Raw genomic sequence first — 27,092 nt, 5'->3', positions numbered from 1 at the left:
CGATACAATGATGCTCATTCGCCTTACACCACAATAATTTATTATATGTAAGATCCATTTAAGGGATCTAAAATGAGCGTTTATTGCGTTTCGACAGTATTTTTTGTAGGACATGAGAGCACCTCAGACCTATCGAATTGCATTCTGAATACGAAGCATGTCTTTCTGATATCAAATAATTTTCATTTTTTGAAAATCACAATATCATACAAATTTTATGACAAATTATAAAAAAATTGATATTTTTCAAATTTTTGATATATAACAGTCCTCGAAGTAAATTATATATGTAATGACATATTCTTAAAGTGTATGTAGCAGGGAGGTAAAAAAGCCGACGGTCAATTGAAAATTTTGACCTTTCATATTGAAGATATGGATTTTTTCCCAAAAAGACCTATTTTTTTTTGGTGTTCCATATCTTCAATACGAAAGGTCAAAATTTTCAATTGATCGTCGGCTTTTCATCCCACCTACATACACTTTAAGTATAAATCAACAGATTTATAAAGTTTACTTCAAGTACTGTTAAATATCAAAATATCAATTTTAATGATTTGCCATAAAATGTGTATTAAATTGCGAATTTCAAAAATCAAAATGATTTGATATCAGAATGACATTCTTCGTATTCAGAATGCAATTCGATATGTCTGATGTGCTCTGATGTCCCAAAATAAATACTGTCCAAAAGTTCATACCCCAGCCCTTAAAACAGGCAAAGTTTTTATACAGACCGGTTTTATTTTCAGCTGCGTTCGGCAGGTTTCCGTGAAAGACTTATATGAGCTGTATAAGGATTGGTTTTAACAATTTGTTTGATCCTGGTCACATATGGACCGACTGGTATATAAAGAAACCAATGCCAGTTAATCCTGTTGATTTTTTAATTCTTTGTTGTGTCCAATCATATATCGCAGATAGTGCAAACAATTCTTTTACTGAAATCACTAAGCTGGAATTTGCTACTTGAAACATAACATGCATAGGCCAGTTTGACCTTTCACAACACTGTCCAATCGGTTTGATCGGGTCACGTCGCGTTACAGATCGTGGCTTAATTAGTTTAAAAACAATACCCTATTGTTCAGAAACCAATCTTGTATTGTGTGAACTCCCTTTTTTCACGATTTATCTGTAACAGAGATATCACGAAGAAGTAGCCACATTCTGTCAATTCTGCTATACTCATTAGACAAAAAGACTTCATCAAGAGATCAACACCAGTTATAAACACCACGTTTGAAACATTGAAACTTCTTGGTTTACATTTCTTGATTTGTTTGTTTATTTATTTTGCTTTTTTTGTCATAAGAAAATAAACCATCTATCAGCAATAATATCACAAGTCTAATCATTTTAAAACGAGTGATTTCCAACCATTTCTTTATAACAGTGGCGTAGCTGGGATTTTTTCCAAGGGGGTGGGGGGGGCAAGCATGTAAGGGGCGGGGGCCCAAATCCACCAAACAAAAATTTTGCCGCCCCTTCCTCAACAGCCCGAAAAGGTTGATCCAATTTTTTTTCGGTGGCTTGAAAAAGTGAAGAGCAAAAAAAAAAAAAGGATTATAAGTGCTAGCTAGCGCCCTAAAAGCAACACATTTTGATATATAGTACCATTTTTTCCCTTCATCTCCATTTTTTCCTCTCTCTCTCCTTTTTCCTCTTTTTTCCTTGCGCTAGGGGCGGGAGCCCAAATAGCGTTAGGGGCGGGGGCCCAAATAGGCATTTTGCCAGGGGCAATGCCCCCCCCCGGCAGCTACGCCACTGCTTTATAAGTATATGCCACTTGTGACCCCATGTCAAAATTGTGTCAAATGTCCCGCCTTAACGAGAACACGGTGGCCTCACGGATAGGGCGTTCGATTGACAAAGTTCATCACAAGGTTATCGTGTTGTACTCTTGATCAAGACCACGCCAAAATCCATGCTTGTCGCACTACATAACATGGGGAGATGCTAAAGGGTGGTTAAATTGTGTCAAACAACATAAAGTGCTTTTTTCCTGGAGAAAATCTGCTTTAAATATAACATTTGCATTAGAGCAGAATCATAATCATAATGTTTAATTCATTTTAAGTATTCCTTAAAAATAACAATTCTTCAATTTAATTTGAAAGTTTTTAAATCTTTTTCACATGTAATGTGTCCACGAGCTTTTAGAGAGTATTTGGTGCATCTACCATGCGCTTGGTTAACTTTACCAGCATGACAAAGTAATTAAAGTAATTTTTACAATTTATGCTTTTTATATCGACTATTTTACTGATTATCATTTATTCATTTTCGTTACATCTTTTACTGAGCTGCCAATGATGCAACATTTTTCTCGTAGTTTACGTGTCAGCCTAATCAATGCGGCATTCAATTCACAATGCATTGTGGTAGAATTATGGTGAGCTGAAGATGTACCTATCGGGAACATTGCTTTAATTATTATTCATTTATTTATTCATGTAATAATACTATAATTGAAATAGTTTAAATAATATATGTGAGATGACAATATTTGTTTATATTTTTATTGAGTACAACCAATTAGAATATTTTGAGCACAAAATAAAAACAATTTCCCCGATAGGTCAGAGTTCAGCTGTACCTACATTTGCGGATACCGTCCCACAATTTGTCAGTCAGCGCTGTGAACAAGATACAACAACATACAATTGACCCTATGTTACTGAAGTCAAGAAAATACTTTTATATACACTAAAGGTGAACACAAATACATGATAATAAGCCTGGGCAACTATAGTAAAATGCTCCAAACTCTCAAAAAACGTATGTGAAAACCACTAAACTAGAGTGCCAACAGAGTTACAATCACTGTGGTCAATAATAATCACTGTGTAGCTATTCCTTCGATCCTTAGAAGGGAGTTTTAGGTCTCTTCTCCAGCCAAGCAGCGATCTTGGGTTCCTTGCTGACTTTCTCCTTGTGTGCTACCAATTTAGGAACATCCTTGAGGTCATTACCTGTCACCAATTGAACACGGGTGAGCATGTTTAGGAGTCCCAGGTCTGCTACCGTAAACTGTTAATGAGTATAATTGAGAAATATGAAAACAGTTGCCGCCATGAACCAATTTATTAGTTCAATATTAGTCTAATTATTTAACGAATGCGTTACATTTAACAAACAGAGAATTACGTTATTTAATTACGTTATTTAATTTTACGTGCAAGTGGTTAGTATTTAAGGTGCCCACATAATAAAAGGTTTATTTTTTTTCATAAATACAAACAAATAAAAATTATATGTAAATTTACCTTTTTACCAACGAAGAAATCTCCGCCGTTAGCGGCTAGCATGTTTTCGATATATTTCAACTTGGTTTTGATCTTTTCCTCAAATACGGATTTCTTCAATTCTGCCTGTGAATTCAAAGTGAATGAAAATAACCGTGCAACATAATAACTTCGTATACCAAGACGCAACATGTTCCCATCACAATTATCAATATCTACACAGCTAACGAACAATCTTGAAGAATTGACGAATTTAGGTGGGTATTATAAAACTTATATAGAAAGTCCCCGAAAATTAAGTAGTGGAACATTATACAAAATAGGAGTGAAATTTAAAAGGTGGTCAAATCTGGTTTTCTATTTTTTTTATCATTCAGTAAAACTATGTTTTCATCTGTGTCAGTTCTGTTCAGGGACCTTACCTATTAGTGTAGTGGCGTAACTAGGGTTGGTAGCGCCCGGGACAAGAAACAACATTGGCGCCCCTACCACCACCCCCACCCCACCCGAGAATATCGTAGACGCGGGCAGTGGCGTAGCTAGGGGTTGTGGCGCCCAGGGCTACGCAAATAGTACGCACTCCATCCATTAAACCTACCTTTTTGGCTTCATCTTTTTCATGAAATACTGGCATCAGATCGTTGGCGATATCAACGATGGTTTCCAGTACCTGTTCACACTGAGCCATTTCAAAGTTAGTGTCACCAGCCAAATCTGTATGAAAAAAAAATCATCCATATAGTACTCGGGGAGCTTTCTGTGCACTTCACAGGACCAAACCAAACCAACTTTTTTATGTTCCTGAGATGACTCTAAAACATATTCTTAAACACTTCAGAGTGTTCTTGCAATCTTATTGGTTCTTGCCCGTGTGATATGACACGATATCACTCACTTTAGCGCGTACGTGTCGCCGCGATACTCGTACGCGCTATTTGAACAAATCGGTGGTGGTCAGCAACAACGGGACTGATCGATTCTAAGCCCTACTCCCTATTCCAGATAAATACAGAACTAATTTTTTTGGATTAAATAAATATTATCCTGTTTTGCCAAATATACACAACTAAATCCTAATCCTTAGTTGGTCCTAACAAGCAATAAATATTAAATTTTAACATTTGGCCAATTTTTGGAAATAAGAGACAAGAACCTGCATTTTAGTGTGTTTTTCGTATGCTGTGACAATCTAGAGAAAGAATTGTATAAAGACTAATTTCAGTTTATGCATTTTCATTTTTGGAAAAGGCATTTTTCATTGGCATAACCAACTATTTAAGGGCTGGGGTATGAACGTTTGGACAGTATTTATTTTGGGACATTAGAGCACATCAGCCATATCGAATTGCATTCTGAATACGAAGAATGTCATTCTGATATCAAATAATTTTGATTTTTGAAATTCGCAATTTAATACACATTTTATGGCAAATCATTAAAATTGATATTTTTGATATTTAACAGTACTTGAAGTAAACTTTATAAATCTGATGATTTATACTTAAAGTGTATGTAGGTGGGATGAAAAGCCGACGATCAATTGAAAATGTTGACCTTTCGTATTGAAGATATGGATTTTTTTCCCAAAACACCAAAAAAATTAGGTCTTTTTGGGAAAAAATCCATATCTTCAATATGAAAGGTCAAAATTTTCAATTGACCGTCGGCTTTTCCTCCTGCTACATACACTTTAAGAATATATCATTAGATTTATATAATTTACTTCGAGGACTGTTATATATCAAAATTTGAAAAATATCAAATTTGTATAATTTGTCATAAAATTTGTATTATATTGTGATTTTAAAAAATGAAAATTATTTGATATCAGAAAGACATGCTTCGTATTCAGAATGCAATTCGATAGGTCTGAGGTGCTCTCATGTCCCACAAAAAATACTGTCGAAACGCAATAAACGCTCATTTTGGATCCCTTAATTAAAGTACCAGAAAAAGGTAACACAAAGCAATAACACAAAAAAGTTAGAACAAAATACTAAAGATCTGGAATGCTTAGACATGTTCCAAGTCTTTGCGGAAAATGTATTTTTTCTGGCTCTTTTTTCAAGAAATTAGTACAATATTGAACTTTTTCTCCAGTTAGGACTAAATTAATGATTAGGATTGAGCTATGTTTCATTTCCCAGAACTTGCTAATATTTTTTTAATCCCAAAAATTGAGTGTTGTATTTTTCTGGAATGAGGAGTAGGTAATTCCTTGTAAAATATGCGATTTGATTTGATGAACATTTGGTATACTTATGATAATTGAATTAAAGTATTTAAAAATGAGAATAAATGTATTGTTTTTAGCCACTGTCGTGCATCTATCGTCTCATATAACACGCGACAGCATTATTTTTGGCGTAAAACAACTCGGTTTCGCCCCCCGGGGGGGGGGGCACTTCAATATGAAATGGATATATAGGTGTAGGGCTGGTACCTCGTTGTTTTACTTATAATAATAATATTGCCCGTGTTATATGAAACGATAGATGCTAAAAACAATACCTTTACTCTCTTATCGAGACCTACGTTTTTTTGACAGGCCGTTTGGACCACCCACCCCACGGCACAGCCCCTTATCGCGTAATAAGTTGTGACCAGTCAGGCACACAAGTAAGATAAAAGGTCGACGTCTTTGCGGGTGATTTTCAGTCGCTGTATTTTCTGTTTTCCCGGCTCACCGCAGGAACTTTCGGTATTCGACTTGATTTTCCTCTGTAGTGACTAGTTTTATTCAGAGATTTGTTCTCATTCTCAACGAGACCAATTTAACCGCTGGGAAGACGCTGGCAGAAAATAATCGTCTGTCGCAATGTACTGGGATAATACGCTGGCGAAGTTACGTAATAATCGGATTAACTCCAATAACAATAGGTGAAAACAATTTTTGATTATATTGCGCGGCTCTACTACGTCCACGCGGTACCTCTGCATTGAACCGTATCATGCAGATCACTCGCACCTGTAAGATTAGTATCTTTGAAAGGAGCGGCATTGTTTTCAATCTATGGTACACAACCTGATTGTAGTGCAGCGCGATATAATCAAAATTGTTTTAACCTATTGCTATGGTAGTTAATCCGATTTATTACGTAACTTCGCCAGCATATAATGTTCGTATTATTTCACTTACTAAACTCTCGCGCTAAATATCTAGTGATGGCTAGACTTTGTGATAGCCTCTTCCCATCGATTTCCAGGACTGGTAGGGTTCCTGTAGGCATAAAAAAAAAAAAAAAATGTTGTTATAGTAACGTTAAAAGAAGACAAAATTTTTATTATTTTGAAAGATAACTCACAATGCAAATAGTTAAGTTGGAGCACCAGTATTCCATATTTTTAAAAATCCTACTTTCTTCTTTATAGCGATACATCCACATTAACATGTCATTGAACGATTACCCAAGTAGATATTTGATGTGTGCATATTTGCTGTATAAAGCTCTTCTGTTCTACGATTGTTTTTTGTTTATGAAATTTCAACTCAACAACCTCTCCTGTGTGTTTCGTTTTTTCAGTATACCTTCCCAGCAAACACAAAACGTTTTCGACATCATTCGGAAAAGGTTATAAAATGTTGTCAGAAAACGTTTAAATGTCGGGTTATATAAAGGGTATAAAACGTTTTCATTACATTGAAAAATATTTTTTGATAATCTACTGCCCAACAAACACAAAATGTTTTACAGAAAACGTTTAAATGTCGGGTTATATAAAGGTTATAAAAACGTTTTAATAACATTCCAAAAACATTTTTGAAAACATGATACAAAACATTCTAAACAGGATGTTATTTTGGGGTTAAAAAAATATTTTGCGAAAAATGTTTGCCCAAAATATTTGCAATAACGTTTTAAAAACGTTTTTATGGCCTTTATTTAACCCGACATTTAAATGTTATTAAAACGTTTTGAAGAAAACAATTTAAGAACATTTCTGTGTCTGCTGGGGGCAAATACTTTAACATAATATTATTTACGTGTTGGCAAAATATTTGGCAAAAACGTTTGCAAAAATAGTTTACAATAACATTTTTGAAAACATTTTAGAAATATTGCTGTAGTGTGTTTTCATACAAAACGTTTTAAAACGTTTTCATGACCTTTATATAACCCGCCATTTTAATGTTATTAAAACGTTTTTACCTAAACCAAAAGCCAAAATATAACTTATTTAAAACGTTTTAAAAACGTGTTTGTGTTTGCTGGGTTCATGTAAGTATCACGGAATATCAAATCAAATCAATCAAATCAAATCAAATTTATTTATATCCCTAAACCTGAGAATAAGAGAATCAAGGTATTGTTTTTAGTTGTCTCATATATGTTTTCAGTAACACAACGAGGCGAAGTTGGTCAAAATTCCAAATAATAAAAAAACGACGCCTAGATATTTTTATCTAGTTTTTACAAATTGATAAAAAATAATTTGGCCCAAGATTTTTTTTGTTACATTTAACGAAAGAGAAGTGGGCCAAAAAATATGTTTATGGGGGATTGCCCAAATTTGACCAAGTTTATCAAGTCATTGCCAATCTAAATATGTATACTTGTATATACTTTAGAATAAAAATTGAGCAGTTATGCAGCCCGAAAGTTTCCATAATTCCTGGGTTAAGACCAAATATTAGATTTTTCCCTCAAATCATTTTAAAGGTTGTCTCCGGCTAATCACAACATTATGCCTTATATGATAGAAAATTACGAATGAAGTGGTTTTATTTGAAATAAACTCGTATTGATAAAAACAATTAATACAGCCGTCTCTCAACATGCGTTACTTGAACATTTCCTGGTGCCGATTGTCCAGTGCAATGACGTCCCAGTAATACAATGAAGGCTGACAACAATTGAGCACAAGTAGTCATGACGTCATTGCACGTGACAATTTCGGCGTGGGAATTTAGAATATCGCGTGTTTTTATGGTCAATATGAGTTGGGTTTTTTTAAACAAAATCATGTGATTCGTGCTTGATAATTATTTTTCTAACATACAGTCATGGACAAAAGTTTGGAATATTTTTATTTTTGTATCAAATGCAGTTTTCAATCATATTAGAAACAGATTTATTGTTCTGGATTAGTGCTCAATTGAATTTAATTGAAAGTTATGAATGTCATTTGATGTTTACATCACACAGTTTGTCAATTAAACAAAGAAATACCCGAGGAAGCGCATTACAATGGAAGGATCACACTATCGCAACACTTTTTGGTGGTCTCTTTGTATCAAAAAATGAAATTAAAGACACTAGAAAACTTTATTGTTTAAACAAAAACTTAAACTCTCACTGTGATTTGTTCAGGTAAGTCTCTTGCTTGAGAAAACACATCTCAATAGTTGGTGTGTCCACCCCTTATCAGCTCAAGGTCATTAAGGCAACGTGACATTCCCTCGTCCAGGTTTGCCAAGGTCCCTTGTGGAATATCTCGCCAGCAAGCAATGAGGGCGGGTCTATGTTCCTGCAGGGTGATTGGTTGGTTGTCCATGTTACCTATCCTGCGGGATACTTCTGCCCATAAGTTCTCTATTGGACTGATATCCGGGCTTAAAGCCGAGCAGTCCAGATGTTCTATATTCTCATTTTCAAGGAATTCCCTCACTCGTAGGGTTCTGTGCGCCGTGGTGTTGTCATCTTGGATCACGAAATTGTTCCCGAAGTCTCTTCTTGCAAACGGAAGCATTACTGTATCAACAACATACAGGTATTGGTTCTGGTTCACGTGTCCTTCTAGCATGTAGAGTTGTGATTTCGACCTACTGTGAAATGTTCTCCATACATGTACTGTGATTCCACCACCATCTCCCTGGACTCTAGGAAGGATACAATCCGCAAGCAGGGCTTGACCAACCTGTCTTCGGACCTTGAATCGGTCATCTTGTCTGTAAAGGAGGAACCGGGCCTCTTCACTGAAGATCACATTACGTCAGTGGCCTACTGTCAAATCCCTATGTCTCTGTGACCAAAGCAAGCGCGCATGCCGATGTCTTGGCAGAAATATCGGCTTTCTTATTGGTCGTTTTGCGCGAAAACCTGCATTAGCCAGTCTATTGTTCACAAGTTTCCTGGTAACAGGAGCTTTTATGGACCTCAGCCATTCTGTTCGTAGCCGAGTTGCAGACTCCGTGCGGACATTGTGGCAAAGTCTCAGGAGAGATCGGTCTTCCCTGGCGGTTGTCTTTCGGGGCCGACCTGACCTTGGTCTAGGTGTAGTAGTTCCGGTCTCCCGACGTCTCTTCAAAATTTTAGAGACTGCATCTTATGTAATTCCTAAAGCGACACCTATATCCTTCTGTTTGTAGCCGCAGTTACGTAAGTCGATGACTTTGGCGCATAAATCTGCGCTCAACTCGTACCCTCGAAATATCGTATACAACAGACAGATGCTACAAAATAAAGCTGGTTTCTTCACCCCGTAATGCAAAAGCCAATGTAACCTTATGAATCATAGCGCTAAAATAACTGCAAAAACGATGCCCGATGGTTCATTGGTCAGGCATAAGAAGCCTTTGTCCTACACTAGGTATTGTGTGATATGGAATGGTACCTAAGACCTTGGCAGACACCCGAGATCCATTTTGCATGTCTTACGGGTCATTGATGGTAAGAAATCTGCACTTAAAAACAGGGTTATGCAAAAAAATAAACAATATTCCAAACTTTTGTCCATGACTGTATAAGGCATAATATTGTGAGACATCCCTGTGACCACATCAATCATATGATATCGAATTGCATTTTGAAAACGAGGAATGTCCTTCTAACATCCTTCTGACATTTACCATATACTTATATTATACGTCTATTATATCGCGAATTTCAAACAATCAAAATGCAAATAATTTTGATTTTTTTTTCTTCAAATTCGCGATTTTATAAAAGTTTACTTAAAAGTACTTACCATTAGATGTATACAATTTACTTTGAGGACTGTTAAATTTCAAAAAATATAAATTTTTAAGAGAAGGGGTATGACATTAGAGCACATTAGACATATCAAATCGCATTCTGACTACGAAGAATGTCCTTCTGATATCAAATAATTTTTTTTGAAATTCGCAATGTAATACACATTTTATGGCAAATCATTAAAAATTGATATTTTTTGATATTTAACAGTACTCGAAGTAAACTTTATAAATCTGATGATTTATACTTAACGTGTATGTAGGTGGAATGAAATGTCGACGATCAATTGAAAATGTTGACATTTCGTATTGAAGATATGGATTTTTTCCCAAAACACCAAAAAATAGGTCTTTTTGGGAAAGAAATCCATATCTTCAATATGAAAGGTCAAAATTTTCAATTGATCGTCGGATTTTCCTCCCAGCTACATACACTTTTATAATTTGTCATAAAATTTTTATTATATCGTGATTTCAAAAAATGAAAATTATTTGATATCAGAAAGACATTATTCGTATTCAGAATGCAATTGGATACGTCTGTGGTGCTCTCATGTCCCATAAAAAAATACTGTCGAAACGCTCTAAATGCTCATTTCAGATCCCTTAATCATTTACCATAAAATGTGTATTATATCGCGAATTAAAAAACACAACATTATTTGATAGCAAAACGACATTCCTCGTTCCCAAAGACAAAATGCAATTCGATATGTCTGATGTGCTCTCAGGTCCCTCAGAAAATCACAGCCCTTAACCTCTATTTATTCAAGGCAAAGGGAGCCAATTGTGCAAGCCAGACCGTAACCACAACATAAAAGAAAGCAAATTAATCAAGCAAGGAAATTGTATTCGTTTTCGACACCGTGTTACCATGGTACCCGTCATTGTCAGTACAAAATAAATAATGACATTGCAATAATTTTTCAAATGCGTGTATTGCGGTGGTGCGTAGTAAGTCTTACTGCATTGACTAACAAAATAACACACTGAACACAAACTACTTCAAAATTCCATAATATTTTTTTAACAAAACTATGTTATCTACCACATATAAATACGGGCAAAAATAATACCGATGTAAATAGGGGGAACTGAATTTTGGACTAACGAGCTTTATGGTTGCCACCTTTCCGTTGAGGACAGACTGGCAGTAAAATTGTTCAAAGGTGGAGGGGCAAGCAATTTTTGGTAAGCCAAGAAGGGGAGGGGGGGGGAAGTGATTTTTGGCACACATTCATTAGGCGCCTTTTAAATAAATCGCTCTAAAAATGCTTTGGAATTTGTTGCAATATAGGTCTATACCATTTTAGGTTTGCAAATTGGCATCTCCAAAAATGGCATGTTATGGGAATAAAGATTATTTGGCAGCATGAGGGTGGGAGGAGGGGCAAGCGATATCCATAAGGAGGAACCGGCATGCCATTAGGAAACTATGCACTATTAGAATTAAGGAATAAAAACAAGCAAATAAATACATAAACACTTACTTGGTTTTAGAGTAGGCCAATCGGTACCAACAATACGATGATCTTCATATTTTGCCCCAGCCAGTTCAAAAACAAGTCGTGGTAATTCAGCTCTGCCCATGGCATTAAAATAAGTCAACTTGTAATTCGGCATTTTGGATATATTATTTTATATCACACTCACTGATAAATAACACTGTATTATCATGCATGCAAGGCAGGCATCGTCAACAGCTCAAATATTACTCTGCAGGAAGAGCTGAATTATATAATTGAATACCATTGACCTTGACAAAAACTGCTGTTTCACTGCATGATTTTGGCTGGTTTGCAATTGACATTAATGGTATAGTTTGCCGAACGAACATACATAGTACCACTAATGGTGACAATGTACCATGTATAGACTGTTGGTTAAAGGCAACATTGTATAATAGAGAAAAGCAAGTACAAACTTGACAAGAAGCAATAAAGGAATAAGCACCAGACGAATTTATTTTAATCATAAGGGGCTATGCAATATAATTATTATGAGCCCTGGGGGGAGGGTAATATTTTGGGAGGGGCTGGTCAAGAGGGGGGCAAGCGATTTTTTGCACATGTGTTTTTTAAATAAAACGCTCTAAAAAGACTTAGAAAAATAGTATGGAGACGCATACAAACATGTCAATCAGAAATGCTGCTTTCTTATGCATAGCCAATCAGCAACGCCGTTAGAAAATACACAGAGAGCATAAATATTGTACGCCCACAGTTTCGCATACCTATAGCCTACGCCATATTTTAAGGAAAATTGACCATTGCTTATTCTAGTGACTCTAGTATATGAACAATGTGTGCTTTTTCATTTAATGACATAAAATTTGAAAAATATTGTCAGGAACACTTGAGGTTTTGACTTTTAAAACCTACATTTTGGTCAAAAAATGTGCTTGGATAGGTAATTTTCAACAGATTTTCCACCTTCGCCTTGCTATAACATTGAATTGCGTTATCTGTTGACCTAGTGACTGAAGGTGTTTTAGGAAGTGTTAGCTTCTGTTTGATATTTTTTTTATCTGATTGGATGAAGGGAACACTTGAGGTTTCGACAAAACCCAATCAAAGAGGCCCATTTTCAGCTAAAAGCTTCACAGCTTACATTGCTATGCACTCAATCGTGTAGTGTAATCAAAGACTGTGGTGGAGACATTCACTGCTTGTTGTTCTCTGCTTGGAAGCTCTTGGAGGAAGCTGTGTGCTCAGGTGTATCGAGCTGGAAACTGTACTGTGCGCATGATGATTTATTTTGTATATAAACCTTCAGGAAGTGATGTCATTTGAAAGGTTATTGTTATATTGTAGCATAGTGTGAAGGTAGTAATTGCCTATTAATAGAATGTTTTTTCCAGTGCTTAGTATAAGAAAATGTAAACATGGTTCTTCACAGTTTATAGTGTTGATCTGGGCTAACTTAGCTAATGTGCTTAGAGTCAAACTCCTTCAAAGAAAGGAAATTGTGAACCAGAAATATTTTATGCAGTCAAAGAACGTACTTTTTCCAAGAAAGGAATATATATTCTTCTGTCGACTTGGTGAGACAACACATCTGTCAATATAAGTGGGGACAACTGCATCGCATCCTGCTTCCTGAAGATATTATTTGAAAGGTGGAAATAGCACCATTTTTGGAGAAAGCAACACAAGGAGATAAGTGTTTGGAGAAAGCAACGCCATTTTTGTGTGAGGATTTTATTCGCAAGGATATTTATCAATGCAAGTGTACAATGGACTTCGGTGATTTTCGTAGGACAAGTAAATAAGTATAATACATCAGCCGTCCAGAACATTGCAAAGACTCTCTGTAACCATCAAGAAGAAGAATGCTGGCTAAATACTGATTAGAATAATTAAGCTATGTTTGATAATTTTGTATGTGCATTTGTTGTCATATATTGTACAAATCATATCTTACTTTCAATTAAAGACTTAGATTTTGTTCGCTTAATAAATAAGTGTATTTGTGTTGTGCATTCGTGTAAATTTGGGTAAAAGACCTTAAGACCACCGCAGAGCGATCAATATATCTCTGGATTATATTATTTTATTCAACTGTCATACTTGCCAGTACTGATACTTGGTGAAAGAAATCTCTTGCTTGATTCACGTGTGTATAATCATAAGATCTATGATGAAAATGGTACGTGTCCTCGTGCAGTGTACGCCCCGGTGTACGCCCGGAGTGTACGTAACTAATTTCTCTTCAGCATTGACAGAACTAAGTGTTAAAATATCGCGACAACAGAATCACAATGTAAACATGGTAACTATTCCTCCTCAGGCATTAGTTATAGGTCTTCTTTTCTATCCAGGCAGCAATCTTAGGTTCATTGCTGACTTTCTCTCTGTGTGCTGCCAATTTAGGAAAATCCTTGAGCGCATCATCCCCAAAATCCCCAATAACACGATCGAGGCGAAACAGGGCTGCTACGTCGGCTACCGTAAACTGGTGATATTGAGAAATGTGTAAAATAATGTTGGCGTTGTGAGCCAGTAGATATAAAGCTATATAACTGCTGCATGGGTTCATTACATTGAAAAAAGAAGAGGATACAACCGAGAATGATATATTAAAAACCTTGTTAAACTTTTCTAACCACGATAGTGTCAAACCAGGGATGTGGTCAAACCAGCTTCCCAAAAAAAAAAAAAAAAAAATGTTGGGTTATAGAAAAATTTTAAAGTCATAAACCTTTTAAAACGTTTCATATGACAAAAACACTCTAAAAACATTTTTAAAATGCTGTCAAAATGTTATATTTTCGCAAAAAATATTTTGTTAAAAGTCTTGCTTTATAAGTTGCCGAATGCGGCTGAACAACTGATTATTGGAGAGGCGTTGAAGTTTACCACACAAAATATGATCGTCGCTTCCCAAAGTTTACCCAGAAATCAACAGATCAGTCTGCCGTAAAAGCAAACCATCAATCTTTAGCGGTAGCGACGATAAAAATATAAAATATTATATATTTTTTCTGGGGGGGGGGGGTGCGCGTGTATGACTAAGGTTCATCAGCAAATTCAAGACGGGCTAAATCTTCAACCCGGGTCTTCAACATTATTTTAACTTAGTCACGACAGAAGATTTTACCGCAATAAATCTATACATTTATGAATTTATGAATTTGGCGGCAAATTATATAATGCTAGTAATAATCTAATTAAAACATTGATGATTTGGCAAAATGTTACGCACCTTTCCATCTCTCATACCTACCTTTTTGGCTTCATCTTTTTCACTACCTATAGGCGCCGCGTCAGTACCTATTCGCTGTCGTAGTGCACGTTACAATTATGACCGTTGCTAGGCCAACTGGATCACGCTTTCTTTGTTGCTCACTCAGACAACTGGCCCTGATACGCCAATGGCCATGTCCACAGAGCACTTGAACAAAACTGGTTTCTCCGCGTCACATTATCAACAAACATGAAGTGTAACGCACATGTGAACGTCTATAGAAGACTCCGCTGCATTTCACAATGAAATAAGGATGAACAGCATGTCAGCTGCTCACCCTCGAGACCCCATCTACTATAGTACCAACTGTTTCGCCAGACCTTTCCCAACAGAGTTCGTGATTGGAACTCAAAACCTCATGTTTGAACGTTTATAGAAGAGTCAGCTGCATTTCACTATGAAATAAGGATGATTCTTATTCAATGGGTGCGTCTTGTAAATAATTCACGTAATTTGATTTGTTTTCTGGTGTATAATATCTCACAATAGTTGATAGTGGTATTAGTCAGGGCGCGAGCCGCCACGCAACGGCGGCACGCTTGTTGCTCCTCAATGATCGCGCGATAATGCGTTCGCGTAATACACGCGCGAGAACTAAGAACGCGATCCGGCGGCTTAGATGTTCGTGATGGTTTCGTTCAATTAAAACAACGGGGATGCCCTCACAAAAGTAACTTCATTTTTTTCTTTAAAAAGGCAGTTTTTCTTGCAAAAATTACATTAAAACGGAATAAGAAGGAGAATAAAAGATAGGATTTTGTCTTTTGCCTATCCAATATCGTGTCATAATGGATGGGCTGGCCAATATTTTGAGTGGTGGATGCCGGCGCAGCCGGTATCCACTACGATAATCCCATCCATTATGACACGATATTGGATAGGCAAAAGACAAAATATTTTATTCTCTAAACAGCATGCATGTCAGCAGCAGTTGCTCACCTTCGAGATCCCATCTACTAGTACCAACTGTTTCCGATCTTCTTTCCAAACACAGCTCATGATTGGAACTCACAACCTCATATTTAAACGTCTATAGAAGACTCAGCATGAAATAAGATTGAACAGCATGTCAGCAGCAGCTGCTCACATTTGAGATCCCATCTGCGAGGACTGTTTCCAGAAGATCTTCTTTCCAAACACAGCTCATGATTGGAACTCACAACCTCATATAGAAGACTCAGCTGTATTTCACAATGAAATTAGGATGAGCAGCATGTCAGATTGAATAGGTTTTTCTAGACCTCTCAACTATGAGTGATGTTCCAGATAGATTATCAGATATCAAACCGTGAAATCACAATGAGTGTGCCCCACCCCCATTTGACAGTGCCAAAAAATATTTGCTCTGCCTCGGACTAGCTTGCCAAAAAATATTCGCCACCCCATTTGCAAATTATGCCATTTTTTCCGGAATGTGAGGGCAACGAGCATGAAATTATGCATATTTGCAGAGGCTCGGAAGATTTTTTAATATGGGAGGGGCATTAATATGGGCCCTGCTCCGAGGCGCGAAAAGCTTAAGGGGGTGGTGGCATCCCCCTCTCGCGCGAAGCTTTCAAAATGCATACATTTTTGCATGAAATTCTTAATCTATGAATTTACCCTAATATAAAATTATGAATTTTAACCCAATGTTATGAATTTTACTCAAAAAGTTATGCATTCTACCTTGAATTACACCCCGCCCCCAGCACCACCAACATTATTGGGGCGGCTACCACGCCGCGGTTCCGGTTCCGGAGCCACTTATTCGAACCGTTTTAACATGTTACATCTTTTTAGGGCGACATTTTGAAACCAATGTATTTGCTTGCTCCACTCCTTTGCTTTTGTCTTGCCAAAAAATCCCGGCAAAAATTTCAAACCTGTTATTCAAGCTGGGTTACATAATTGCACCACCCTTATGTAACTATGAACACTTACTTGGTTTTAGGGCAGGCCAATCAGCAAACTCAATACGATGATCTTCATATTCTGCACCAGCTAGTGAAAAACATATCGTGCTACCTCGGCTCGGCCGGCCTGGCATTAAAATAAATCAACTTGTATTTCGGCATTTTGGAGATTTGAATTTTAATACACCACACTATTGAAAAAATAGTACACTGCTGATATCAATGCGTAGCAGTGACGACAGGAACTCGGTTTAAATACTCCTTGACTAAAACTGCTGAATCACTGCATGTCTTTGCTTGGTTTGCAATTTACTCTAATTACATGTTTTGTGTAACGAACTTACCGAGTACCACTTGATGGCAACGTATACAGCTTAATACTTGCTCGTTGATTATCAAAATGTAAATAATGATGTTCAAACCGAGTATCAAAATGTAAATAAAGAAAACCAATGAATAAAAAGTGACAACAAAATGCTCGCATTTACCAATATTTTGAGTGAAAACGGGATTATTTATAAATAAATGCCCTTGTACGTTGATTTGTCGAATGTACTCTCCTCCTGCGGGGCTCGTGCATTTGGGCTGGTGCAATATTATGTGTACCTCAGGGTGGTGAATTCTCAAAATGATCTGCCAAATATCGCTTGCTTCCCCCCTGTCCTTGCCAAAAAAACATTTGCATAATGCAGTTGGTGGACAAAATTTCACTTTTGTCAAAAAGGGCATGGTTGGATGTGTATATGTCATACAAGAAGTACCGTGTCAAAGAGGTAACTCTGCACCCTCTGCATGATGATGTGATTAGCCGGCACACGTTACAGCTAAGTATCCAAGAAAATAAAACAGTCCGAGACATCTCGCCTAAGAAATTATCGTCAAAAAACGTTTCCGAGTCAAGGAAGTTTTTTTTTTAATTAATTAATATTGTGTTAATCTCCAGATATTGTATGTTTAAAAGTGCAACTTTTTTGAAAGCATCGTTTTTGGTAAATGTGATTATTTTTGACTGAAGAAAAATGATTTTAAAGGAGGGTAGACAAACGTTTCCTCTATTCATAGGTGTTTACATTTTACAAAGCAACAAAATGTATGTCACGTTATGCGAAAAATGTTTTGTAATTTGTAAAGGGAGGGGTTAAACCCTTTATTTCAATTAATGAACCACGAGCCTCCACGAGGTGAAAGATGAATTCTTGCATTTCACCATGATTTCAGGATGTGAGAACAAGTGAAATGGGACAATCTATCATTCACTGAGTGGTAATGTTTGAAGTTAATTCGTCCATTACACGTATTTGTTTTAATATATCACTCATACATACAAAAAAATCATTACTATTATTCTGTTATAAATTGCGTTTTAATCATTTCGTGGTTGGATCATTTCCTTTGTTTTTAGATTTTATAAAACAAAAATACAACCATGAAGTTTCGAGTAATATTGTAGGCTAAAATGAGAGTTCAGACCATGATTTAACCATTTCTAGGATATAAAATACATGTGATCGGTTGAAAAATCCGGGAAAATCGGTAATCTAACAGATTTCTCAACCAGTCACAGATTTTCATGGAAAATTGTCTCCTAGTGCATGTTTGTCGCGTGATCCCATTTTGGAACCTATTCATCATATTCAAAATTCAAATTCAAAATATGCCACATATTTTGTTCCTTAATTCCTCGAGTGCTAGAGTCAGAGCCACATCTGACGAAAGCTTGACAATTTTCACACAGTGACTGGCTGCAACAGTACTGCAGTTTTCACACATTGACCGGCTGCACCGGTGATGTGATATTCGACGGCGCACCCGAATAAAAATCATTTGTTATGGAATCCCGTCGTGAAAGCTTATCTACTTACAAAACATTTTGTGTTTGCTGGGCAGTAGATTATCAAAAATGATTTTTTTAAATGTTATGAAAACGTTTTATACCCTTAATATACCCTTTATATAACCAGATATTTAAACGTTTTCTGACAACCGCTTATAACCTTTTGTGAATGATGTCGAAAACGTTTTGTGTTTTCTGGGGAAGTGTTAAAACTACAGCGTCAATGTAATCACAGCGTAACTATCCCTTCCTTAGAAATTAGTTTTAGGTCTCTTCTCGATCCAAGCAGCAATCTTAGGTTCCTTGCTGACTTTCTCTCTGTGTGCTGCCAATTTAGGAAAATCATTGAGAGCGTCATCACCAAAATCCCCAATAACACGATCGAGGCGAAACAGGGCTGCTACGTCGGCTACCGTAAACTGGTGATAAATATATCGAGAAATGTGTATAAAAAATAATGCTGTCAAAATGTTATTGATTTGCAAAATATTTTTGGCAAACATGTTATTCTGTATAATATCTTGTGTTTGCTGGTCAATCCAATTCTGAGTCCCAATGACCTATATATATTACTGGCAAAATTTATATACACTTTTAATTAAAATTTCACAGAGTGGAAATAAATATCCTATCAAGAGTACCAAGATTAACGCGATTAGGTGTACTGAATTATTTAAAAAGATGTTCCCCTAACATATAGTATACTCCAGATATCGGATGCTACAGATTTTACACAAAAACCCAATTCATTTGACACCAATATTTTTTGGAATATTTCAAACTTTCCTAAACAGCATAATAATTAATAAAGAATTTTGGCCTAAATTTCTCTAATTTTAGAAACAGTTATAAAGTCGATTTCTCGATGGCGTTCAGCGGTATGAAGTTGGTTGCTATGCAAATCATGCCAGGAACATGACAAGACGTTCTGAACATGTCAAGGCTCTGACTAAACGCATGACAAAAAAGCATGCAAGGGCATGAATATTCATGTTTGAGCATCAATAACCCATCACAAATATTCCCAAATTCACGAAAATTCATACCCGTTGATAGCGAAAATAGGGCATGTTCTTGGCATGTTCATGGCAAGATCTTGGCATGTTCATGGGCATGACTCATGCCTAAATTTACGTAGCCCTCTATAGGCATTATAATGCAAATTTTATTGTTATCCGAGATTCTTCAGTATGTGTTGCTCACAACGAACAATATTTGGTATAGACATGAATATACATAATGTATTTACCTTTTTCCCAACGAAAAATTCTCCTCCGTTGGCTGCAAGAAAATTGTCGAGATATTGCAACTTGGTTTTGATCTTGTCCTCAAATATGGATTTCTTCAATTCTGCCTAAGATGCATTCAAATTGGGAATGAAAATTGCATAATTATAACACATTAATGTGTGCGTCTTATATAGTCTTATTTGTATTTGTGGGGAGTGGTGGGGTGTGTGAGGGTGTATGAGGGGGGCGGTGCGCGTGTGTGCCCACAGTTCACTTAGCAAAATAAAAACTGGATAAATCTTCAACCCGCGTCTTCAACATTATTATAACCAAATTCACGACAGAAGATTTAACCGCATTATATTCGAGAATGTATGAATTTGGCACCAAATTATATAATGCTAATAATAGGTATGTCACAGTGGCTGCACAATAATTCTGCTACTTTGTGCATGCAAGCATAACAGTGAATTGAAAAGGGCGCGCTTCAAATTTGGCCAATTTTATAAAACATCCATGTCGATAAATGAATTTCTTCATATGCTTCATTTATCCAAATTGTTTGAATTTTTAATATATGGTGTGTGAAGCCTTCCTGAGGCTACCATCGGGTCCCCCAAATTAAAAAATTGTTTTGTTTAAGAACTACTGCCTGTTTTTATGGATTTTTGAAGATCGCTCATAAATCAGTAAATATAGGCCTACTGAAGTAAAGGAACTATCACCATTTAGCTGAAATACTAATCTTTCTTAGCATATAAATTAATTCCGTCGACAACAAATGAAACACTTCCCTAAAACCAGTTGAAGCAAAACATTAATCAATGTTTTTTTAGGGAGTAATTTTCCAAACCACAATTAGCTCTAAGCCATTGTGTGTGTCCAAGGCCATACTATTTTTGTATACGCGGTACAGTAAAATTGCTGTTCATTTTACCGATTATCCTCCCATGTTAATCCAGATGACAAAATGTTAATTTAAAGTCTCATTGCAACTGAATTTTAATTTTTACTTTTCGGACTTGGCTTTGAGTAATGGTGACACATACCATGTTTACAGTAAAAATGAAAATTATATTCCAGACACCGTCAAATCAAAATGTCAAACTTTTAATTTTTTTGTATTGTTTTTTAAATAATTAACTGCAGTTCATTTAGTCAACCTCATAACAGGATCATACTTAAAAGATTTATGATGAATGAAATATTGAAAAAAAAAAATTACTCATGCCTAATTTGCATAATAATATCATAAATACATAATTAGCTGTAATTACCTAATTTGCATAATTAATTACTTTTTGTGTATTTTTGTCATCAATTAAAAGAACTTTGTATACATATGTAAGAAAAAAAAAAACCGCACCTTTATATCATGTACGGTTTTCTATTGGCATCAATTTTGCATATTAATAAGCTGAACTTAGTCATATTTTGAGATTTAATTTGTCTGCAGATTGGCCGAAATGGCTAAAATAGTATTTTTTAATTTTGTTTTCTGTAACGAAGTCAGGAAAGATAGGCATTTAACATGTGCTATTTAAATTAACGCTGTTTTTCCAAGCAAGCGTCCAAATAAACCTTCAAAATCTCGAAATGTGCAAATTTTATCATTACAGCCATTTGTGGCAGGATTTCATTCCATCTACGAGCATCTTTAAATTGACATTACATCACAATGCATTGACCGATTTCAATTCTGTTTTTTGATTTTTGATGCTTTAATAAAGCTTAATAATGTAGGAACAATAAATAACGCGTTTCTGCTGATTATTTTTGAGGTGATATACCTACTAATAATCCAATTAAAACGTTGATGATTTTGATTTGGCACAATGTTACGCAAATATCCTGCTATCACACCTACCTTTTTGGCTTCATCTTTTTCACCACCTACAATGGCTAAAGGGCTCGTGTCATTTCCCATATCAACGAGGGTTTCCATTACTTGTTCACATTGAGCCATTTCCAAGTTATTGTCACCAGCCAAGTCTAAATGACGAAGAAAGAAAAAAATGCATAAATTTACTCATATATCTTTTATCGACACCTCTGATTCATTAGCTTTAATGTTTGTCGCCAGTGATACTTTTCCGCACCCATCGAGTATAATGTTTTGCAAGGTTCTTGTTAGCATTAGTCCCCGCGTATACGCGACTTCCCGCTGGACGGATGACAGTACGCTTAATTTGTAAAAGAAAAAAAAACCATTTAAGCCGTAGCATATTCAGCACAAAATCTTACTTTTATATTCTCGTGAAGAAAATCTTAAAGAAGTTTTTAAATTGAAAGTGCCCAGACTTGGATTCGAACCAGCGACCGACGTATATCAAGATGATTGCCCCCCCGCCAAATTTTTGGGATCCCGATTTGCAATACATGTTGGGACCGCAGTGAGGAGGAAAATTGGCATATTTAAGCGTTTCCGTACTGTGTTCCTAAGCGTTTTAGATCGTTTTATTATCGGCAAAAAAATTGGGTCAACCTTTTCGGGCTGTTGGGGAAGGGGCGGCAAAGTTTGATTTTCTTCAGCCCCCGGGTAGAAGCGGCCACGGTACGCCACTGACCATGATCGGAACCTACTCTAACGGTATAAATTATTTACATTTTCTGTGAATTAAAATAATATAGTGTTCGTAATATCATATTACTTACCAAACTCTCGCGCTACATACCGGGCGATGGCTTGGCTTTGTGCTACCATCTTCCCATCGACCTCTAGGACTGGTAGAGTTCCGGTTGGCATAGCTGTGAACATGGTGAAGCAAAAAGTGTTATAGTACCGGGTTTTACAGCCTGTCTCAAAAAAATTGTGCAAGTGAAAGCGCCCTCTTTGGCAATTAGAAAATACCGTTGTAACTCGATGCTTACATCAACGTCAAGGGCATAGTCTTAGCTTTCACATACCGTTTGTTCTGTTCAATTTGCTTTATTAAATCTTGAGATATGCTTAGTTAACAACGCAAGGGTAAAATCACAATTGTGCCACTTTTATAGGGCTGTACATATGAATCAATGATAGCTGATGTTGATGCGTCTACTGCACTCCCCCTCAGGGCTCGTGCATTAACGCATCTCATCAGCGCGCGTGCATTATTTTGTCTAATTTCATGAATTTGTCAAATTTCATGAACTTGTCTAAGTTCATTAACCTATAAGTGTGCAATATTGGTTTGTCTTTTAACATGTCTTGATTGACAAACTGAACAGTATTTACCATGATAAAATCGTTGACATGCACATGTATTTAATTTTACAGCAGAATGTGAAATATGTATTTATCTTTTAATTTGTCGTAAGTGGAAAAAGAGAACCATTATACCTGTATCATGATAAAACAGTAAAAACGGTAAAAACAATTTTGTATTGTTGTGTAATTGATGGATTCTTTTGATTTCACGGAGGAACTCTTGATAAACCGCCCTTCGTTTTTGCCGCCCCCTTCTTTGACCCCGGGGGGCTGGCGTCCCCAAAGCCCCCCCCCCAAAAAAAACCCGCATGTTAAGAAAGCATATCGCGAGATTAAAACAAGCAAATTGAATAGAACAAACGACATTTGAGAGCTAAGACCACGCCCTTGACGTTGGTGTAAGCATTATGTCACAACGGTATTTTCTAATTGCCAGAGAGGGCGCTTTTCACAATTTTGTTTTGAGACAGGCTGTAGTAACGTTATTGAATAGAATGATTTGATATACTAATGACACTGGTCAGTATAAAATTGTTTAAATGGATCTTTGGCATAAAATACGTTATCATAACTCCATAAAGATAAGATATTGAGGTGCCGTGTGCAAAAGACCCCTGCATAGCTAATACAACTACGATGTTCTCGCTCTGACACATTCAACAGTCTGATATTTCAATTGTGTATTGTGAATGTATACCAGGGCTGAGTTTGTGACTGTCAAATTACAGATATTGGAACACAATATCTGTTGTCAAATGGACGGTGTTACTGGCAACATTTTCATACCAAAAACAATTGTTGATAAACAATAACCCCTGCGTTTTCTGTTTTCTAACAGGTTTTTCTAAACATTGATAAAGAAAAAGACAAAAATGGGTTGTATTTGTTAAAATACAGCAAAATGGGTTGTATTTGTTAAAAACCACTACGAAATGGGTTGTATTTGTTGAAAACAACTACGCAAAGATCAAGGTACCAAAGAGAAGTTTCAGAATGTAAAAATGGAGAATGTTTCGGAAAAACAATTCTCATGGGACATTTTTATGAAACCGTAATATAGATGTATGTATCACCTCGTGGTCTATTAGTTTTAAGTGATACCAGTGTAAAAAATGAACATTTTGTACATATTGCTTAAAAGTGAAGAATAAATCATGAAATCAATAAAATTGTCATTAGGTATATCTGAAATGAAAAATATGGAAAAATCGAGAAAAACAGCAGTATTGATAAATTTCAAATACATACATGTTGTTATGTTACGGTTTCATATAAAATGTTTGTTTTTAATAGGCCTACACGGCTTTCGGCTTAACCATCAGCAGGCTATATTAGAACAGTTATGAGCCGGGAGGTTAAATTTACAAATGGCGTGCCAAAAATTGTGTGCCCCCCCCTCTCGGCTTGCCAAAAATTGCATACCCCTCGGTCGGCCAAAAAAATCTTTGACCCCCAATTTTTACCCTCCCCCAAGGTTATAATTATTGCACAGCCCTTAGTACATCTATACTAAAAACAAAGGTGCAATAAAGGAATTTGGATGATTTCACGATATTTCGTAGGAGCAAATCACTGAATAGTTCTTTAAGGCCAGAGTAAGGGGAGAGAACATGGAACTTTTCCAGCATCATTATTTCTGAATTATATGTCCAAAGTATATAAAACTATACATTTTTTTGAACAAATCACAAAAATTCACTTTTTACCCCATTTTTTTTGTATTAGGGGAATGCCGACAATAAGTTGGTAAAGACACTAATTTCATATATAATTCAGACGTATTTAATTATACTGAATATAATATGCACGGGCGGGTCCCTATTATTAACTTATCTCTAAGGCAAGCCAATTGTCGAAATTATTATGTAAGCCAGTATACACACAATCAAAAAAACCAATTCATTCTTGCAATCAAATCAAGCACTGTGTTACTATGGTAACCATCGATAATGACGGGCAACAATAATTCCCAGGTACGTGTCGGACAATAGCACAATAGATAGAACACGTTTTACCATGCTTATTTATTTATAGAACGATTTGAACTATTGATCTCAAAACAGAAATATTTACCTTTATTTTAGTTTAATTGGTCTGCCAAATTCGCTTTCCCCCGTTTAAAATTGCCTCCCCCCCCCCTGCCCCTCGAACTCTGAAAATGCCCTGGCAAATAATGCAACTGGACGGAAAGGACAACAATAATGTGCGGCACCACGGTGACAGTGACAAGCTGTGACACATATCATACTGGATTCCGTTTATCAAACTATGAACACTTACTTGGTTTTAGAGTAGGCCAATCTGCACCCTCTATACGATGATCTTCATATTCTGCCCCAGCCAGTGCAAAAACATATCGTACTACCTCAGCTCGACCCCTAGCATTGAAGTAAGTTAACTTGTATTTCGGCATTTTGGAGATTTATTTTGATTATACCACACTTATTGAAAAATAGTACACTTACTGATATGTATGCATGGCAGGGACGATATGAACTCGGTTTAAATACTCTGCAGGATATACCACTGACCTTGACTAAAACTGCTGTATCACTGCATGTCTTTGGTTGGTTTGCACTTGACTTTGCATATTTTGCGGAACGAAATACGGCCGAGTACCACTTGGTGGCAACGTGTACAACTTCTACTCGTTGAGTATCAGAATAGAAATAAAGAAAACATGAAAATTGACAACAATGCTCGCATTTCCCAACATTTTTAATTTAGGTTGTATATCGTAATAAAATAATAAAAACAGTGAAAATCACGGGATTTTTTTTTCTCGCGCATTAAATGTGTTAATAAATAAATAAGGGACTGTTCACAAACACTTGTTAGGGGGGCTGATGTAAAAATGGGGGCCTGAATATTTTTGACCCTCCTGGGGGGGGGGGCCTGAAATAATGACCACACATTTTCCTGGAAAAAAAGTTTATATGCTTTTCTCTGGGGTTGACCCATAATTTTCATGTCAAAAGGGGGCCCTGAAATTTTGAGGTCTGTAAAGGGGCCGAAAAATTTTGCCCCCTCCTTACACATGCAAAAATGTGGGGAACCGGCGAATTTAAAACCTTAAATTGTCTTATCATATAATGCGAGCGCAGCGAGGAGGACATTTTGCGTATTTGAATGTGTTTCTAACGTTTTCCTGCACCTTTTTAGGGCGTAATATAGAAATGGTGCCCAAAATATCTGTGCCAAAAATCGCTTGCCTCCCCCTCCTTTCGTCCTGCCAAAAAGCGCTTGACCCCCACTTTCAGCCTGCCAAAAATGCTTCCACCCCCCCTTTTGGCCTGCCAATAAATCTTCCCTCCCCCCCTATAATTCACCAGTCTTAGACCGGGGGTACACATAATTATTGCACCACCCCTAAATGAAAGAGTGATACAAACCCGGGGGGGCACTCAACACAAATGACCATACGGGTATGCTCCCCGGAAAGACCCCCTTTTGGGGTTTCGCAGCTCCGAAAGACCCCCTATATTTGACCAAAATAAAGCTCCGAAAGACCCTTGATTTTGATAATTTCAGCTCTAAAAGACCCAAAAATTGCTCATTCCTCATATTTCTTGTTTTTTTTCAGGCGATTTTCAACCAAAAAGCTAAGAAAGACCCTTGATTTTGACTTTTCGCAACTCCAAAAGACCCCATTTTACTTGTTCACAGCCCGGTTCGCAGCTCCGAAATTAAGACCCCCTTTTCCGGTACGCCGTCAGCTCCCAAAGACCCACCACCTCAAAATTCCGGGGGAGCATACCCACCATTATAAATTATTGATGTGCCCCCGGGGATACAAACTATTAACTCTCAAATGAGTGTGATACTTTATATAACCACGAGGTGAGGGGAGATATGGTGTTGCATTTTACGAGACTCGGTACAACAAGAGAAATGGGACAATCCATCTTTCACCGAGTTCGTCCATTAGGCTAAAAAAAAAGATGTTTGGTTGCCCTCAGAGACCGACCCAGAAAATCGGGAGTCTTGGGTCGGTTTTTTTTTTCAATCACTTTTTTAGAAGAGACCTTAAATTT

At 36.6% G+C, this 27,092-nt stretch overlaps 1 protein-coding gene across 1 annotated transcript; it reads right to left on the bottom strand.

Annotated features, from left to right (window-relative positions):
- Window positions 1-1,720: 1,720 nt before the first annotated feature.
- Window positions 1,721-25,587, bottom strand: LOC140138284 (hematopoietic prostaglandin D synthase-like). The gene is made up of 9 exons (XM_072160197.1): window positions 25,339-25,587; window positions 22,524-22,616; window positions 21,736-21,860; window positions 19,889-19,993; window positions 18,894-19,058; window positions 6,388-6,481; window positions 3,847-3,962; window positions 3,270-3,374; window positions 1,721-3,033 (listed from the first exon to the last, which is right to left on the bottom strand). Exons 1-9 carry the CDS (start codon window positions 25,469-25,471, stop codon window positions 2,869-2,871), a joined length of 1,101 nt encoding a protein of 366 aa, XP_072016298.1. The 5' UTR covers window positions 25,472-25,587; the 3' UTR covers window positions 1,721-2,868.
- Window positions 25,588-27,092: the final 1,505 nt, after the last annotated feature.

The sequence above is a fragment of the Amphiura filiformis genome, chromosome 17, assembly GCF_039555335.1.
Source record: "Amphiura filiformis chromosome 17, Afil_fr2py, whole genome shotgun sequence".
Lineage (NCBI taxonomy): Eukaryota > Metazoa > Echinodermata > Ophiuroidea > Amphilepidida > Amphiuridae > Amphiura > Amphiura filiformis.
This window is presented reverse-complemented; position numbering and strand designations above follow the sequence as displayed.